A 16324-nucleotide genomic window follows, 5' to 3' on the forward strand; every position below is an offset into this window, starting at 1 on the left:
CTATGCACTTTATTCTTGTTTGATAAACGTATCACACTACCAGCACTAGACAGGCACACTGTCGAGAACTACCTTGTTACTCAGCATAGTATGATTGTTGTTGTTGTTGAGGTTGATTCTGAGCATGAAGAAAAGCTTCTAATGGGTTCATCGAAGGGTTCATAGGAGCAGGTGAGGAATCATTGGATCTGCCTTGCAATACACTTAGTAAAGAGTTTCTACGCATATTGTCATTCATAAGAGGAGGCGATTGCTGCTGCTGCTGTTGTTGTTGTTGTTGTTGTTGTCGTTGTTGTCGTTGCTGATGTTGCTCATTATGCTGTTGCTGCTTGAGCAACTCCTCAACAAAAGAAGCACGATGAACGTCTCCAGATTGCGGATTAGGTGCTTGTTGTGTCTGTTGACTAGCTTGCTGACTAGCCAATTGCAACTTTTGCAAGAGATTAGGACTTTGCTGTTGTGAGATGGATGCTTGTTGTTGTTGTTGTTGTCGTTGCTGATGTTGCTGATTGTACTGTTGCTGCTTGAGTAGTTCCTCAACAAAAGAAGCATGATGAACGTCTCCAGATTGTGGATTAGATGTTTCTTGTGCCTGCTGACTAGCTAATTGCAACTTTGGCAAGAGATTAGGACTTTGCTGTTGTGAACTGGATGCTTGTTTCTGCTGCTGTTGTTGATGTTGAGCATTTGCAGCAAATAATTGATCCAGCAAGTTGTTGTTATTAGGCTGAGGAGGCTGGTTCTCTGGTTGTGGTTGCGATACGGCAGGAGAAGCTGCAAATTCATTGTTGCTGTCACCATGATTCACGCCTAATAGAGACTTGAGCGCATTGGATGATTCGGCCGGCTTATTGTTGGAAGATGAAGGTATCATTAACGAAGGCTGTTGCGTTGCGTTTTGGGGTGTTGCTTGGGATTGAGCTGATGCTCGAGGATGAGGCGAGGCAGACCCCTTTATCTTGTGATTATCCCTCTTCGATGACTTTTTGCGTTGATTCACAAACTGCCTCAGTTTACTACAGAAAACATTAGTTGTTGCGCACGGTGCATCGTGTCATTTGCCATACTTCATAAATGGGACAACCATATAGAATCGATAAGGTCCTAATTTGACATAATTTAGGCTACCATTTCCAGGTTTTGGCTCTGTAGTCTTGTAGGTGGGCAAATCGTCCAACTTGATCCATGAAATTTGCTGCACATACTAATGTCAACAATCAAGCGCACAAACGTTTATTAAACACAACTTACACTAATTTCTTTTCTAGTTCTTGGTATGAACTGCGTGTCCTCAGGAACGCCTTGAATAATGTACAGTCGAATACGTTGTTCGCGCATAGTTAATTCGATATAATCTGGCTTCTTTAACAAAGGTCCAATATCGTACCCTGTTTCCTCTAAAACCTATTACAAGAAAATCAGCACATGCGCTGGCTGGCATGATCCATCAAACTCTTTACCTCTCTTATCGCACAGCAGTCGTATTCTTCATCTTGGTTGATTTTGCCTTTGGGGAATCCCCAGCCTGACTTGGAGCTCCAGCCTTTCACCAAGACACATTTGTCAAGATTGGTATTGAGGATAATGGCACCACACACAGGGATGCGGAAACGATATTGCATAAAATCAGCATAAGCGCGTTCATGTTCATGAGCCCACTGGTGCAAAAGAGGGCAATGCTTGAAAAGTGCACAGAAGTTAAGGATAATATATGTTAGTACTATAGTGTTAAAAAAAACAGCATAAACCATCATTTAAAAAGGATATTTCTCGCAGAAAATGTCTTGAGCTGAAACGAAGGCAATTCTGGTCGAAGCTCTCTGATGAAATCTTCGTAAAACCAATGCGCTTGTTCTACTTGAAAACAAATACGCTCGACAGATGAAAGCTCTGCCTCGGGGACGTTGATAATGAAACGACTGCAATAGATTAGCTTGGTGCCGTTCGTCGCACATGTAGTTATGATCAAACCTCGATAAATCGTCTAGAATCTCCTCAAAAGTGGCACTGATGAATACCGCGCTAGCTTGCATAATGTAATGTATATATAGGCGAAAGAAACTCTCTAGCGAGAAAATGAATCACCAACGAGTACGCAATGATTCTGCGGCTCTTGTAAAGAAGCCTTCTAAATGTGACTTGAGGAAACAAACTAATGGTCCCCCACATTCAGTTTGATGTCTTTTATCAACCCCCTTGTTCATGTATCATGTTTAAAAGAGTCATTGGTCAAATATCGAGGTATTCAACAAAAGGTATATCTAGGAAACAGCCCGAAAAATCAAGCATACTTAATTTGCTGCCATGTAGTTTCACCTGCAACACTGCAATCCAGCAAAATCACACCTCCATTGGAGAAGAAACTAGAGGCACTATCACAGCGTCATGACAGCTTACTATCACAACTGAACAGCAACAGCCTCAGTCCTTCTGATCTCACCAATGCATCAAAAGAATTGGCTCAATTGACATCTCCTAAAGCATTGTTTGAAGAATGGATGAAAAACCGCACTGATCTCAGCGAACTGCAGCAACTACTTGCCACAAGTGAAGACAATGATGACATGATAGAGCTTGCTAGAGAAGAATACACTGATATCATGGACCGCATTCAGCAAGTAGAAAAAGAGTTAATCACTGAATTAGCACCCAAAGATACAGCAGATGATGCCAGTGCAATTTTGGAGATTCGATCTGGTGCTGGTGGAGATGAAGCATCCATTTTCTCAGCAGACATGGCTCGCATGTATGAAAGGTTTGCGCAATTACAGCGTTGGAAGTGGGAGGTATTGTCCAAATCAGATGAAACTGGAAACAAAGGATTCAAGGATATCACAGTCAACATTGGCGGTAAAAATGTGTTTGGTCTGCTCAAGTATGAATCAGGAGTTCATCGAGTACAGCGAGTGCCTGCCACAGAAGCACAGGGTAGAATCCATACGTCTACAGTAACGGTAGCCATTCTGCCACAACCTACTGAAGTCGATATTCAAATCAAAGAATCTGATCTCAAGATTGATGTGTACCGTGCATCCGGTGCTGGTGGTCAACATGTCAACACAACAGATAGTGCAGTAAGAATGACACATATACCAACAGGTCTAGTGGTGGCTATGCAAGATGAAAGATCTCAGCACAAAAACAAGCTCAAAGCGCTCAAGGTGCTTCGAGCCAAGGTGTTTGAACAAGAACGACTCAAGACACAAAACGAACGAAGAGATTCTCGAAATAAGCAGATTGGTACAGGCGATCGATCGGAAAAGATTAGAACTTACAATTACCCACAAGGCCGTGTTACAGATCATAGAATCAACTTGACTTTGTACGAATTGGAGCAAATTATTTCGGGCGAAGCATTGTTACATGTAATCGAACCATTACAAGAACATTACTTGGCAGAAGCATTATTAGAAGAATAAAAACATTATCATTTAACAATATAATGGATGGCTCAAAATTTTGTCGAATCACTCTTCAAAAACGTTATTTAGATACTAGATTGACAATAATATTTTAAACAAGTATTAGTGGATAGATGATTGCTAACGGCACGCTTAGGTGAGCTACTGCTGATGATAACATTGGCCATGTTGGCTTGCACGCTTGCCCTCTTCTGTCATTATCCAAGTATTCTAAATCAATGTGTTTCCACAAAAGAAAATACTCGGTTTATAACAACTTTACTCTGGTGTTGCATTAACTGCAAGCGATAATACATATGTACCGAACTTTGTCAAGAGACGAATCTACAAGACAGATTACATTTAGTCTCCTGGCATACATATCAAGTTAGATATCTAGGTATTGTCTTGTTTCAACAACTTCGAGAAAGAGAGCTACTTCGTCATGAATGAAAATTATCATCTAAGCGACTATTGACGCTTATTTGAGTCACTGATTATTAGAAAAATCTTGCAATAAGAGACGACGAGAGGGCATCAGTCATGGTTACAAAGCCGGCATATGCCTTTATGTTCAACAATAAGTGCAAGATTGATACGTTGAAAAATCAGAACGAGCGTTCTGTTACCAAATCGTTCCCAAAAATAGCAAAAGATGCATTCGTAAATTCTAACTCCGCTTTCGGGTTTTTGGTTAGTTTGAAACTCCGATTGTGCCAATTATACGATGATGCAAACCAGATTTGGGCCAAGTAGCATGGTTGTTGAGAAAAGCGAGATTTTAGAAAATGGTTAATTTTGATAAGTGTTAAGCACAAAAAATAAAAGGATTATTATTTGTAGCTTATAAAAAATGTTCGATATTATAAAAACAAGAAAAGACTTATTTGAATAAGATCAGACACAAAAACTAAAGATTTATTGATGAAGACAAGAGTTATTCTATTTATACTAAGTTCTGAATGCCAAAGTAGCAATTTATCTTGTACAACGCTTATCACATCTGGTGAACCTCAGTATTTAGATAGCTGAGATGCACTTCACTTATCATAGCTTGTCCATGTTGTTGCACAACACAGACATATCTACCCATCAAGAATACCTTAATCTTTATAGACAGTTGTAGCCCTTCTGGCACAACAAGAAGCTACTAGGAAATTTTTTTTGATTACTATATGAATGTGGACTATATGTATAGTAAAAGTTGTAGAGGTTACATTATTTGACTAGGGGATGTTTGATGTGGGGTTATTGAGGGCGATGTCGATTAATTATGATGGAAAATAGTGTAAATAACCAATTTTCAAATGGCCGTACCGCTGAAGTTTACTAAGTGAACGTGAGCTTAAAGCTTAATAGCTTCTGCTTCTTTTCCAATTCTCTATATGATGGTATGGTTATTATAGATAAATAAAAAAAGTTTTGATTATCCCCTGCTTGTAGCTCATAAAATATAAGATTTTGAGCAAATTTATAAAGGGAGCACACATCTGGTACTTGAAACCCTTACATAATAATAGATATAACGTACAGCTATTGAATTGTTTTTGTTTTGTCTGAATCCAATGAGTATTTGTCGAGATACGGCCAAAAAAGGGTATCGTGCAATTTCACTAATTTTCCTTCAAAATCTGCCTGTGATAGCAAGCGAAAAATCTGGTGACGATTCTTTGGTCAGGACAATATTGTCAATATTTTATGATAGAATTAAGCCAGAGCTTCAAGCAATAGCTCATTCGATAGGAATTTTTTTGGTCTACAATGCTTAGTAATGCTTAACAAAATGTTTTGATGACAGATACTGATTAATCATTAGAGAACAGTGAAAAAGTCGCAATATTTAACTTATCAAATATCAGCTGAACAATGTACAGCAAACACTTGATGTGGATACCATTATATTTTCCTTTGAATTCTCTACAAGTTTTATATAAATTTGAAGGGGTGTTTACTATCAAGAAACGCGTAATTTTAAGGTCAATAGATTTCGGAATCCCATGGATCATCATTCAGAATAATAGAGATTGAATCTCCGTTTAGCCTTTGCATGTGTACACGGCACATGTATGAATTTTGACTGAGCATTTTAAAAATCGGAGCGTATGAAAAGGGCCATAATATTAACTTGCTATTTTCAAATTATCTATGGATACTTGACATGTTGGGGAATCTTGCTTTTAAGACTAGACAGTTGTAGTTTTTCTTGTTCGATTACAATAAATCTTCCAATTCAGTGTATGCATATTCGTCCGCCTAAAAATAGCATCTCCAATTTCGATTATTTCATGGACTAAATTTTTCCAACTTCTGAATAATAAAGTATGTTTTATCTACATTAGCATATAATCTGCTATCTTTTTCAGTTAAAACTATGCTAGTGCGAGAAAACGTCCAAGCATCATGAGATGATGTTTTTCTAATAAGCGTACTGAAACCCCTCATAATTGTTGTAAATGTCTGAAAGTACGTGTGAATGGATATACCGTGGTGACCCACAAAACTGTCCCAATGTTTAGCAATTTTAACTTTCAGACCTTACCGCCGGACGAGAAATTATTCAATAATAATGAGTTTAGTATTTTCTGAGAAGAGCTAAAACTGCTTTCTTTATATCCTCTAATTTGTACAAGCATACAGCTGTAGGAGCACAAGCTGTGATTGGCCAAAGTCATTAGGTACATTGGGACAGTATTGTGAGATGTTTGGAAAAATTAAGTTTTATTATTTTATAGGATCTTAATACTTTGTCCATTTTTCTTTAGCTTTGATAACGGCCTCAATACGTCGAGGCATGCTTTCTATAACCTTTTGGCACTCCTCCGGCTTCATTTGGTCATATCATATCTCGATTACTCGCTCATACAGTTCATTCATACCCTTGGTTGCGGTTTCATACTCATTAAGACGCCTTTTCAACAAAGCCCACATGTTTTAAATGGGATTCAAGTCTGGAAATTGTGGGGGCCACTCCATGACCTGGTATGGTTGTTCCTGAAGGTAATCCTTGACCAAATTTGAGGTGTGTTTTGGATCATTGTCTTGCTGGAATATCACTTGTTCACTGCGGAAGCACAATTTCTCGATGGAAAAAGTGATAGTCTCTTCCAATTCGTCTTGCAGAATTTCTTTGTAGAAGAGTGTCTTATCCATATTACTATTTATCTTGCACATCCAGCCAACACCAGCATACGTAATGACACTCCAAAGCATGATACTACCACCATCGTGTTTTACCGTGAGCTTGACATGGTGATTTTGAAGCTGTTCACCAGATCAGATCCAGGCCCACTGTCACCCATCTGAGTTTAAACGGTTAATTTTGGTCTCTTCTGTCCAAACAACACATTTCCAGTCGTCAACAGTCCAGTCCTTGTGCTGTTTACACCACGCAAGTCTCTTTTTGTCATTAGCGTCACTAAGCAAAGGTTTCTTTTCCTTCTCGAAAGCCCCTAAGCCCGCAGTGCGGAGTGCTCTACGAACGGTTTCCGGATGAACCTTCATCTGGAAATCTTTCTTCAAGATTTTTGTGACCTTGACGACGCTTAAAACCCGCTCCTTGGTTACCTTTCGAACACAGTAGCGCTTGTCGGCTTCAGACAACACCCTAGTACGACCACCTTTCGAGGTTTCCAGGCCCGGACAATGCTCCATTCTGGCTCGCCCAATAGTAGACTTACCCAAAGACAGTTTTTCAGCAATTTTCCGAATCGAAACACCGCTTCGAAGCATTGTGATTGCAGTGATGTGTCATTTCTAAACCGGATCTCCAAATGCGTAGGAGCAATTAGTTAAAGCACAGATCACATCAGATCATAAACTTTGACATGAAACAGGATTCAGTTACGATCCGAATAATGGCATGTTCAGGATAATAGATTGGATCTATTATCCTATCACCCAAATCAACCCATCTAATACCTTATCCTTACATCAAATCCCTCAATTCGAATAGTATATAAACCCTCTTATTTCCAATGTAATAAACGATATTCTTTACCTGATTAATTTCATACTCTTTTTATAAATAATTTATTTCTGATAAATCATTTTTTAATCTGTATTCAACAAATCTCGTTTATTACAACTCTATCTACTCTGGATCTCTTATTGCTGTCAAGTCTTACTTACTATGTCACCCAAGAAATCCAACCATAAGGTCATCAATCAAGAAGCTTCTGGTGTAACTGCTACTACTGGTGAGGCTACTGTTGCCACTGCTGGTCCAACGTCCACTGATAAAGCTCTCACTGCTGGTCCAACGTCCACTGATCAAGCTCTCACTGCTGCCAATCTGGTTGTTTCTGCTGCTCCTGTTGGTACTGATGCTCAAGGCTCAGCTGCTGCCACTCTGATGGAGATTGATGATCCTATCGTCACTACTAGTCAAGATGCCATCAATGGTGATTCATCTGCTAGTTCTTCCAGCGTTGGTAATATCCATGGGGATATACCTAGAACGTCTGTTTCAACCGATGCTATCAATGGTGATGCATCTGGTAATTTTGCTGTACTTGCTGAGGTTCATGGGAGTCAAGCAAGCAGTGTCAGGGCTAGTAGTAACATTCATGGGAATACTGCTGCTTCTGTAGGTGATGCGAACGTTGACAATGCATCTGCCACCTTTTATCATATTCCAGTACCTCAAGGTAACTACAATATTGAAAATGTTAGTAGAGGGAATAATGATGTACTTACCAATCATGTGGATATAGGATTTGCCACCCCAATCTCAAGTGATGAAAGATTGACCTTGATGAATGAAATTGAACGGCTGAGGCTGATGGTATTCAAAACAACTATTCAAAGCATTGGATGCCCACAAGGATCAATCATACCTGCAAATCTTGGTGTCTTGCGCAATCAACTTGAGATGGCTGAACGCACCTATGAACTGGTATTTGGCAAGACAGAGAGTACCTTGGTACCAAATGAAACACCCTACTTCCAATGGCGTGGACACTTCTTCAACAAGCGTAGGGCTGTATTCGCAACACCAAATGATTGTCTTGATCATTTCGAACTGGTTTTGCAAGCTCATCGTCTATCAATCCATGACAATTGGGAAAGAATTGTGCCAGCCAAATTGTCAACTGGAATGGCTCGTTGGTATACAAGCATGGTTGCTAAACAAGGTCGCTTAACTTGGTCCGAATTCCGTACAGCAGTTATCAACAAGTATGGTCGATCAAGCATTGATATGAGAGATGAAGCAAGAGAGCAGCTGGAACGACTAGTGTATCAACAGGGAGAGGCGTTCAATCAATTTGTTGACAAGTTCCAACAATTGCGCAATCAGGCTGAAATCCAGGATGAGGATTGTATTGTTCGCTACTTGATCAAGGCCCTTCCAGAGGAATTGGCGAACTACACCAAGTTCTCCCTCAACACCAATTCTGACAAGGAGGAGATCACTGTGGATTTGGCGGTCAACAAGATCACGGCTATTTACAACGCACTCTTTAAGGACAAGTGGGAAAGAGAACGAGAGAAAGCAACCTCAGTAACATCCTCAGCCTCAATTTTAATTAACAATAGTGGCACCAAGGTCACCAGTCACTCAACCAAACGATGTATTTACCATCCCAATGCCCACAATCATCGTACCAAGGACTGCAAGGCATCAGACAACATGAAAAAACGTATTGATGCTGCACAAAGAAAGTTTGGTGAGGTCAACACTCGTATATGTCACGATTGCAAGGAACCAGGATGGACTCCAGCGCATAGAGCTGTTTGCAAGATGAAAAACAATCAACCAAGATTTCGAAACAAGGTTGTCAAAAAGACGATCGTCCCTGTGCCCAATCAGCAGGCTGATTACAACTCTGATGACAATATGGATACGGATACGGAATCCGACGAGCAGAACATGACCTTCGCAGCCATGAACATTAAAGATTGTGAGTATCAATACATGAATGAACCACCTCGCAATTTACTAAACAAAAACTCTATTATTTTGCCAATTACTTTAGAGAACAACGACATCAAGGTACGAACCTACTTTCTTCTGGACACAGGCTCCTCATTTAGTTGTATCTCCCCCAAGTTAGCCAAAATATTAGAAGTGAAAATAAATAAAGACATTAAAGGCACCATTAAAACTTGTAAAAAAGACACTGTAATTGATAGAATTGGTTCTACAGAAGAGGACATTAAGATTATATATAATTCTCGCCAATGTTACTCTAAATTGGAGATTTTTGATATCTTTAGTGACATTGATGTAGTAATTGGTATGGATTTGATCATGCAAATTGGTATTACAATCTCCAACATGGCTATGGATTGGGATGATGATAATAACCCTGAGATTCCCGCAATTGATCCAAATCCCTACACTCCGAATGATTCTCCTTATGGTACAGAGGCAGAGAGAGCTCATTTCACGAAAGAAATTGAACCGTACATTAAGGCTAACAAAAACATTGATCCAAAAGCATATTGCAATATACCAGGTAGTACCCTAGAGTTGCATATATTGAAACATCATGAGAATAAAATGTATAAACCTCAATGGCCTCTGGAAGAAAAGTTTTTACCAGCTATTAAGGAACAAATGGCCACATGGATTAGTAATGGTGTCATTCAACCAGCACCACCTGGAACGCCATACAATTCACCTATATTTTGTGTACGTAAAAAGACTAGCACTGGTGAGTATGCTCCTGGTGTTTATAGAGTAGTTGTGGATTGCAGAGCTGTCAATGCTGCATTAGATCCAGACAAATCAGATCGATTCCCACTACCTTTGATTAGCACATTACATAGAAAGATGTCGGAACACGCTATATTTTCGGTGTTGGATCTTTCACAATGTTTCCATAGTTTTAGGCTAGAAAGCGCATCTCGCAAATATGTTTCATTTATTGATCCAACAACTGGCCTGCAATGGAGCTTCAGGAACTGCCCCATGGGATTATTACCAATTAGCTCGTTTGTGCAAAGGCATCTGACTAATTTGTTCTCTGATCTAAGCTCTGTCACCACCAATTTCATAGACGATATCACGGTGCACACAGAAGCAGACATGGAAACACATTTAAAATACGTCAAAATAGTTATTGATCGTTTAACAAAGGCTAATCTCAAGATAAATCATGCAAAGACTCATTTTGCTCAGCGTAGCATCAATATATTAGGCTTTTGCCTATCCGAGAAGGGGTTGGCCCTTGATTCTCGTAAAGTAAGCAATGTTTTGGATTGGGATCCAAAGGTCGCTAATAGTAAAGAACTTCAATCTCGGTTAGGATTGATTAATTACTTTAGAGGCAATCTACCTCGTTTGTCTACCTTAACCGCACCATTGGATGCTATTAAAAATGCTCCAGATATTGACAAGGTATGGACAGAGGATCATACGATTGCCATGACCAACATTCAACAATTGCTTGTTAGTAGCCCTATTATTTCAGCACCTAATTTAGCCTATCCATTTTGTCTTGTCACTGATGCTAGTGCTTATGGCATTGGTGCCTGTCTATATCAAGTTATCAAGAAGCGTATTTACTATAATGGCTTCATTGCCCGTAAATTATCAGCTAGTGAGCAACGCTATGGATCATCCAAGCGCGAGCTTTTAGCAGTAGTTTATGCTTTCAATAAGTTTCGCCAATGGTTATGGGGTGAAAAGTTTCATTTATTCTTGGATAATCGTGGTCTATTGTACCTACATTCTCAAGAGAAACTTACTCGCATGATCGAGAACTTTTATGATACAATTTTTGAATTTCACTTTGATATCACATATTGTATGGGTATGGACAATATTCTAGCTGATCGACTTTCTCGCATCTTTGTACCTGGGACAAAGAAGCTGGAGGGGTGTGGTTCTCTCGCTAGAAGAGCTACTGTTATTAAACGGACATTGGATCCAATCGAGTCTACAAATAATAAAAACCTTCACGAAGCTAAGAAGCAAAAGAAGGGTAGTAAATCAAAGGACATTATTCTACATCCTATCAATCAGAGTACTCAGGGTACCGAAATCAATGACATGGAGAATAATGTTAATAAGGAAAATACAAACAGTAATACAGTAAGCAGTGCACTCACAGAAACTGCAAATTCTGACAGCAAGGACAATAGAGAATTGTTCATTTATGCATCACATTTGGATATTTATGAAGTACCTAAAAGTGAGGCACAAAAGCAAGAACTATTAGAAAAATCTCACCTATTAGGACACTATGGGATTACTGCTATGGAGCAGGTTATACATGAGGATTACCAAATGCATTGGAAGGGGCTCAGAAAAGACATTGAACGATATGTCAAGAACTGTAGCAAATGCAGGGTATTTAACATAGGAAGACATGTATATCATCCACCAAAGAATCATACTGCGGATTCTGTTGGAGATCATTGGGTTTTTGACCTAGGCACATTTGATGTTACTACTCCTAGGGGTAACAACTTTATCTTGGTAGCAATGGATTTATTCTCAAGATTCATTGTGTTACGGGCTTTACCAAACAAAACTGCAACAACAGTTGCTAAAGAAATTGTCTCTATTTTTAGTCTTTTTGGTTACCCAAAAATCCTTTCTCATGATAATGGTAAGGAGTTTAGTTCTCAATTACTGGAGAGCATTGCTGCCAATGCACAGATAGAGCAAAGGCTTTCACTTCCGTGGTGCCCTTTAGGCAACAGCGCTTGTGAAGCCGCGGTCAAAAGCTCAAAGGCGATCATCATTAAAATGCTGGATGGGTGTGCCGAAAATTGGGATTTATATCTTGATGGCACAGCCTATAGCTTAAATTTACATAAATCAAGGTTACACGGTATGAAACCTTTTGTCGTCATGTTTGCCAGACTACCTAATGAATTAAAAGACTATTCTGAGGTCGAAATAAGTCTTCCAGAACAAACATTGAATGCCAAGGCCTTGAAAGACAAGATCAAGAGAATTGACAAGATTCTTGTACCTGCAATCAAGGAGCAGATTGTCAAAACACAGAAAGCTGACAATGCTTATTTTATGAAGCGGCATAAAATCCTAAAGAACCCATTCCCCATAGGAGCTTCAGTCATGATTAAGAATGTAGAAAGCAAGAACAGCAAAACTGACCCTAAATACGAGGGCGTGTTCTATATTCATGGTTATACAAAGAATGGCAGTTACATTCTAAAAGATGAAACCGATACATTCTTATCAAGAGATGTTCCTACATCTCACATTAAATTGATCAACGAGAATCCACCTCCTCCAGAACCTGCTGATAAACGTTATGAAGTTGAAGCTATCCTCAAACATAAGGGTAAAGCGCCTAACTATCAATATCTCGTTACCTGGAAGGATTACAATTCTAGTTATGATTCATGGGAAACCCCAGAGTTGTTTGATTCAAAGAAACCTATTGAACAATATTGGGCAAGAGTAGGAGCACCTGAAAAGAGCTCTGGTAAGAAGCAAAGAGCACCTAAATCAATCAACAAAAGAAAGATTGCAACGCGTGAAGAGAGATCTACAAAGAGACATGCGCGGTTGATTGAGAACAGACGACCATCATCGTTATAGATGTTTGTAAATAGATTCTGCCTTTTTCCCTTGTAAAGTACATTGGTATTTTTCCAATTGGCATATTTGGTTTTCAATGTATAGAGGTTTTTACTGGCGAATCAATGATTCCATCATGCAGCAAATTTATATCAATGCTTCAGGAACATACACTTTATTTTTTCTTTTTTCTTTTCTTTTTTTTTCACGGTTTATCACTTACATCACAAGCACTGATCAAGAGGTGCTATCTTATGGTTTCGCTATCGACTTACGGTCTCCAAGCTGGTGTGGGGTAATGATGTGTCATTTCTAAACCGGATCTCCAAATGCGTAGGAGCAATTAGTTAAAGCACAGATCACATCAGATCATAAACTTTGACATGAAACAGGATTCAGTTACGATCCGAATAATGGCATGTTCAGGATAATAGATTGGATCTATTATCCTATCACCCAAATCAACCCATCTAATACCTTATCCTCACATCAAATCCCTCAATTCGAATAGTATATAAACCCTCTTATTTCCAATGTAATAAACGATATTCTTTACCTGATTAATTTCATACTCTTTTTATAAATAAGTTATTTCTGATAAATCACCTTGGTAGTTGGCAATCAAGATATAAGTATTGTTGTGTGGAAAGAAAGACTGTAAGAACTATCCCAATAATTATAAGAGATGAATTTAAGGGTTCTTTAGGTTTATTCGTACTATATTGGCACTAGTAACTAAACTCCAGATTAGAATAAGAAGAAAAAAAATGGATAATGTTTATTAAGATGCAATTCAAGATACTATTTATATATGCTATTGTTCGATTGTTATTCTCCTGTCAGACTCAATTCAGATCCGAATGTCAGTGCCCTGATCAAATGTAACCCCAGATTGGATTGCTTTCAGTTTAATGTCAATTTCATGTACCCGCGTTCTTGAGTCGATCCCATTGTTTAAAATAGTAACACCACCCCAATTCCATTGTTGTAATTCCACTTGAATTTTGCATCGATTCGACATCAACTGGTTTGCATCTATCCTGAGTCAAAGTCTAGAGTCAAATCCACATTTCAAAATAGTAATACTTGGCTATTAGCGCGCAATCTCATTTAGATCCCTGACTAATTCATCGATTCAACAATATTGGCTCCAAATATTAATTAGATTTTCGGCTAAACTTGACAAGAAGCACCACGATTAAACGAATATGTCACAACAACAAAATAGAAGCGACACCAATTGAGTAAGCACCAACATTGATTAGCAATACACCAAATAGAGACCACATCGACTAGAATAACAGTATCAACGCACCATCAAGAGATAACATACAGTTTTACAACAATTATATCAGTGTGTCAATGCATCAGAACACCGCACCAACGAGGAGTAACCCTTCAAGTAAGACATAGTAGATAAGTTAGAGAATTATACCTTGAATTCACCACCTTGCGCCTTTCCCATATACTGTATATTGCCTTTTTAGGAAATCGAGATAGAGCCAAGTAACCAAGAGAAAGATACACACGTATCAAATTGATAAACCGATACGTTGTTGAGGTAGCAAAAATGAGGGAGCAGATGAGTAGGTTCGGATCAATTAACCTGGGAGATGACAACCAATTAATCTCTGTTCAATCGTAGCACCTTGGCCGACTGAAAAAACCAACTTACAATAACAGGTACCAAAAATTGATGTGTCAAATGTAGATTTAGAGAAAAGACTTTGATGGGTGTTCGAAATAAAGTATTTCTTAGTAAAGATAATATGTTCATTTATTCAAAACTTCAAGATTATTTATAGCTTTCCAATTTCTGTATCGTTGTAACTTCATTGCTTCTTGTTCAATTCCAAAGGTTGCCCATGAAATCTCTTCGCATGTTGTTTATTCCAGTGTCGATGTGGATGTGGGAATAATGATTCATCTTGACATGCATTGCCAAGTGTCTAGTTTGGCGTGAGAGTCTTGATCCATGTGTTGCTTATCTTGTTTTTCAGTTAGTGCTTGGTTTTGTTGGGGGTGAGTATTGATTTTTGAAGTGATTGCTTGTTTGATTTGTATAAATATTGATGTTTAATAGATAATAAGCTAAGGCCAAATTGCTGAGAAGATGAGAGCCTTTTAAATGTGTTGCTAATTATAAGTTTGGTGGTTTTACATTGTTTTCCTTATGTGATGCTGTTGGTGTCATAAAATGTGTATACTGGTAATCTCCATGCGTGGACCTAAACTATCCCCACACATTTCACATGAATTCCTCTAATTGAAGATAGGTTGATAATCTCAAATACATCCACCAAATACTGATGCAATCATGTCGTATGTTCTTGATGATTCCACATCCATACTTGAATAAACCTTCATTGATTTGCCAGCACCAGCTATTTGCCTTGTATTGATCATCCTCCCTCATCTCGAATTACTGTAACTCAACATTCTCAGAATGATGCCTATACATACTATTGTAGTGAACCTAGGTACGCACGTGACCTGAAAGGATAAGTAAAACTAATAATACATAACAAATAACATGCTTGTCAAAATATATGAAATCTTCGGTAGTATAGTGGTGAGTATCCCCGCCTGTCACGCGGGAGACCGGGGTTCAATTCCCCGCCGGAGAGAATTTTTGCCAACAAAAAATGTAGTGCCGGTAGCGATTTGTCGTCCTTTTTTTGTTGTTTTTATATAAAATGACATTTTTGCACCTATATAGCTATGGGAACAACTCTTTTTCGTTTATATTTTATCTCCAGTATGCATTGTTGCGTTTCGAACATATTGTTTAATTTTTTTTCCTCAAAAGAATAGGAGATGTGAAGACATCTGTAATGGCTAGATTATATGAAACTCATTCCATGCCTTTGTTTCTAGTGACATTGCTATTGTATCATGGTGAAGATTAACCTGAATCGCAACTAGGCCGTTTGTTAAGCCTGTGAGTACGATTACGACTAGCCCCACTAATGGACATTGGATAAGCATAGTATAGAGATATCAATGATGTACGGGTTGAGTGGACTAGGTTACAATACAGTGCCCGTCAGATCTACTTTGTTTGTCCTCAAATTGGTCAGCCACTGTTTCCTAAATACGGGGAGTTCGGTTCGGTTCGGTGCGTCAGTTTAAACGAAAACGTGATATAATATTACAAATGCCAAGGACATGATAGTTCTCTAACATTTAAACAACAAGGCTGTATGTGGCAAGCTTCGCATTGGCACACTAAATGTGATATGAAAACAACATGTTTAAATGCTCAAGGTGTGTCTTGGATGAGGTGGTGATTCATCATTCTGGTGGACAGCAGTAGATGAAACTGATTGGGCGAATGTAACCTGCAATGGCAAATGATAATGCACTATGCCCTCAGGAAAAACTTTGCTCCCGCGCTTTGTTTACTAATATTTGAATTTTTATC

General features: G+C 38.7%; 5 protein-coding genes and 1 non-coding gene across 6 annotated transcripts; 3 read left to right on the forward strand and 3 right to left on the reverse strand.

The window, feature by feature from the left end:
* Positions 1–76: 76 nt before the first annotated feature.
* On the reverse strand, positions 77–1622 carry GAL7 (galactose-1-phosphate uridyl transferase; the record flags this gene model as incomplete). Its single annotated transcript, XM_064819885.1, has 4 exons — positions 77–1016; positions 1068–1195; positions 1252–1404; positions 1461–1622. The coding sequence occupies 4 exons, from the start codon at positions 1620–1622 to the stop codon at positions 77–79; spliced, it is 1383 nt and encodes a 460-aa protein (XP_064683805.1).
* A 128-nt stretch (positions 1623–1750) lies between these two features.
* On the reverse strand, positions 1751–2033 carry ATC70_000470 (uncharacterized protein; the record flags this gene model as incomplete). Its single annotated transcript, XM_064819886.1, has 2 exons — positions 1751–1919; positions 1972–2033. 2 exons carry the CDS (start codon positions 2031–2033, stop codon positions 1751–1753), a joined length of 231 nt encoding a protein of 76 aa, XP_064683806.1.
* A 176-nt stretch (positions 2034–2209) lies between these two features.
* Positions 2210–3419, forward strand: ATC70_000471 (uncharacterized protein; the record flags this gene model as incomplete). The annotated part of the gene is made up of 2 exons (XM_064819887.1): positions 2210–2255; positions 2311–3419. The coding sequence occupies 2 exons, from the start codon at positions 2210–2212 to the stop codon at positions 3417–3419; spliced, it is 1155 nt and encodes a 384-aa protein (XP_064683807.1).
* A 2913-nt stretch (positions 3420–6332) lies between these two features.
* ATC70_000472 (uncharacterized protein) lies at positions 6333–7130 on the reverse strand (the record flags this gene model as incomplete). The annotated part of the gene is made up of 2 exons (XM_064819888.1): positions 6333–6615; positions 6697–7130. The coding sequence occupies 2 exons, from the start codon at positions 7128–7130 to the stop codon at positions 6333–6335; spliced, it is 717 nt and encodes a 238-aa protein (XP_064683808.1).
* Positions 7131–7530: 400 nt separating this feature from the next.
* Positions 7531–12921, forward strand: GSH1 (glutamate--cysteine ligase; the record flags this gene model as incomplete). The annotated part of the gene is made up of 2 exons (XM_064819889.1): positions 7531–8047; positions 8114–12921. 2 exons carry the CDS (start codon positions 7531–7533, stop codon positions 12919–12921), a joined length of 5325 nt encoding a protein of 1774 aa, XP_064683809.1.
* Positions 12922–15455: 2534 nt separating this feature from the next.
* On the forward strand, positions 15456–15527 carry ATC70_000474. Its single transcript has one exon. It is a non-coding gene; the product is annotated as a tRNA-Asp (tRNA).
* Positions 15528–16324: the final 797 nt, after the last annotated feature.

This window comes from Mucor velutinosus, assembly GCF_035048745.1.
Source record: "Mucor velutinosus strain NIH1002 chromosome Unknown tig00000041, whole genome shotgun sequence".
Lineage (NCBI taxonomy): Eukaryota > Fungi > Mucoromycota > Mucoromycetes > Mucorales > Mucoraceae > Mucor > Mucor velutinosus.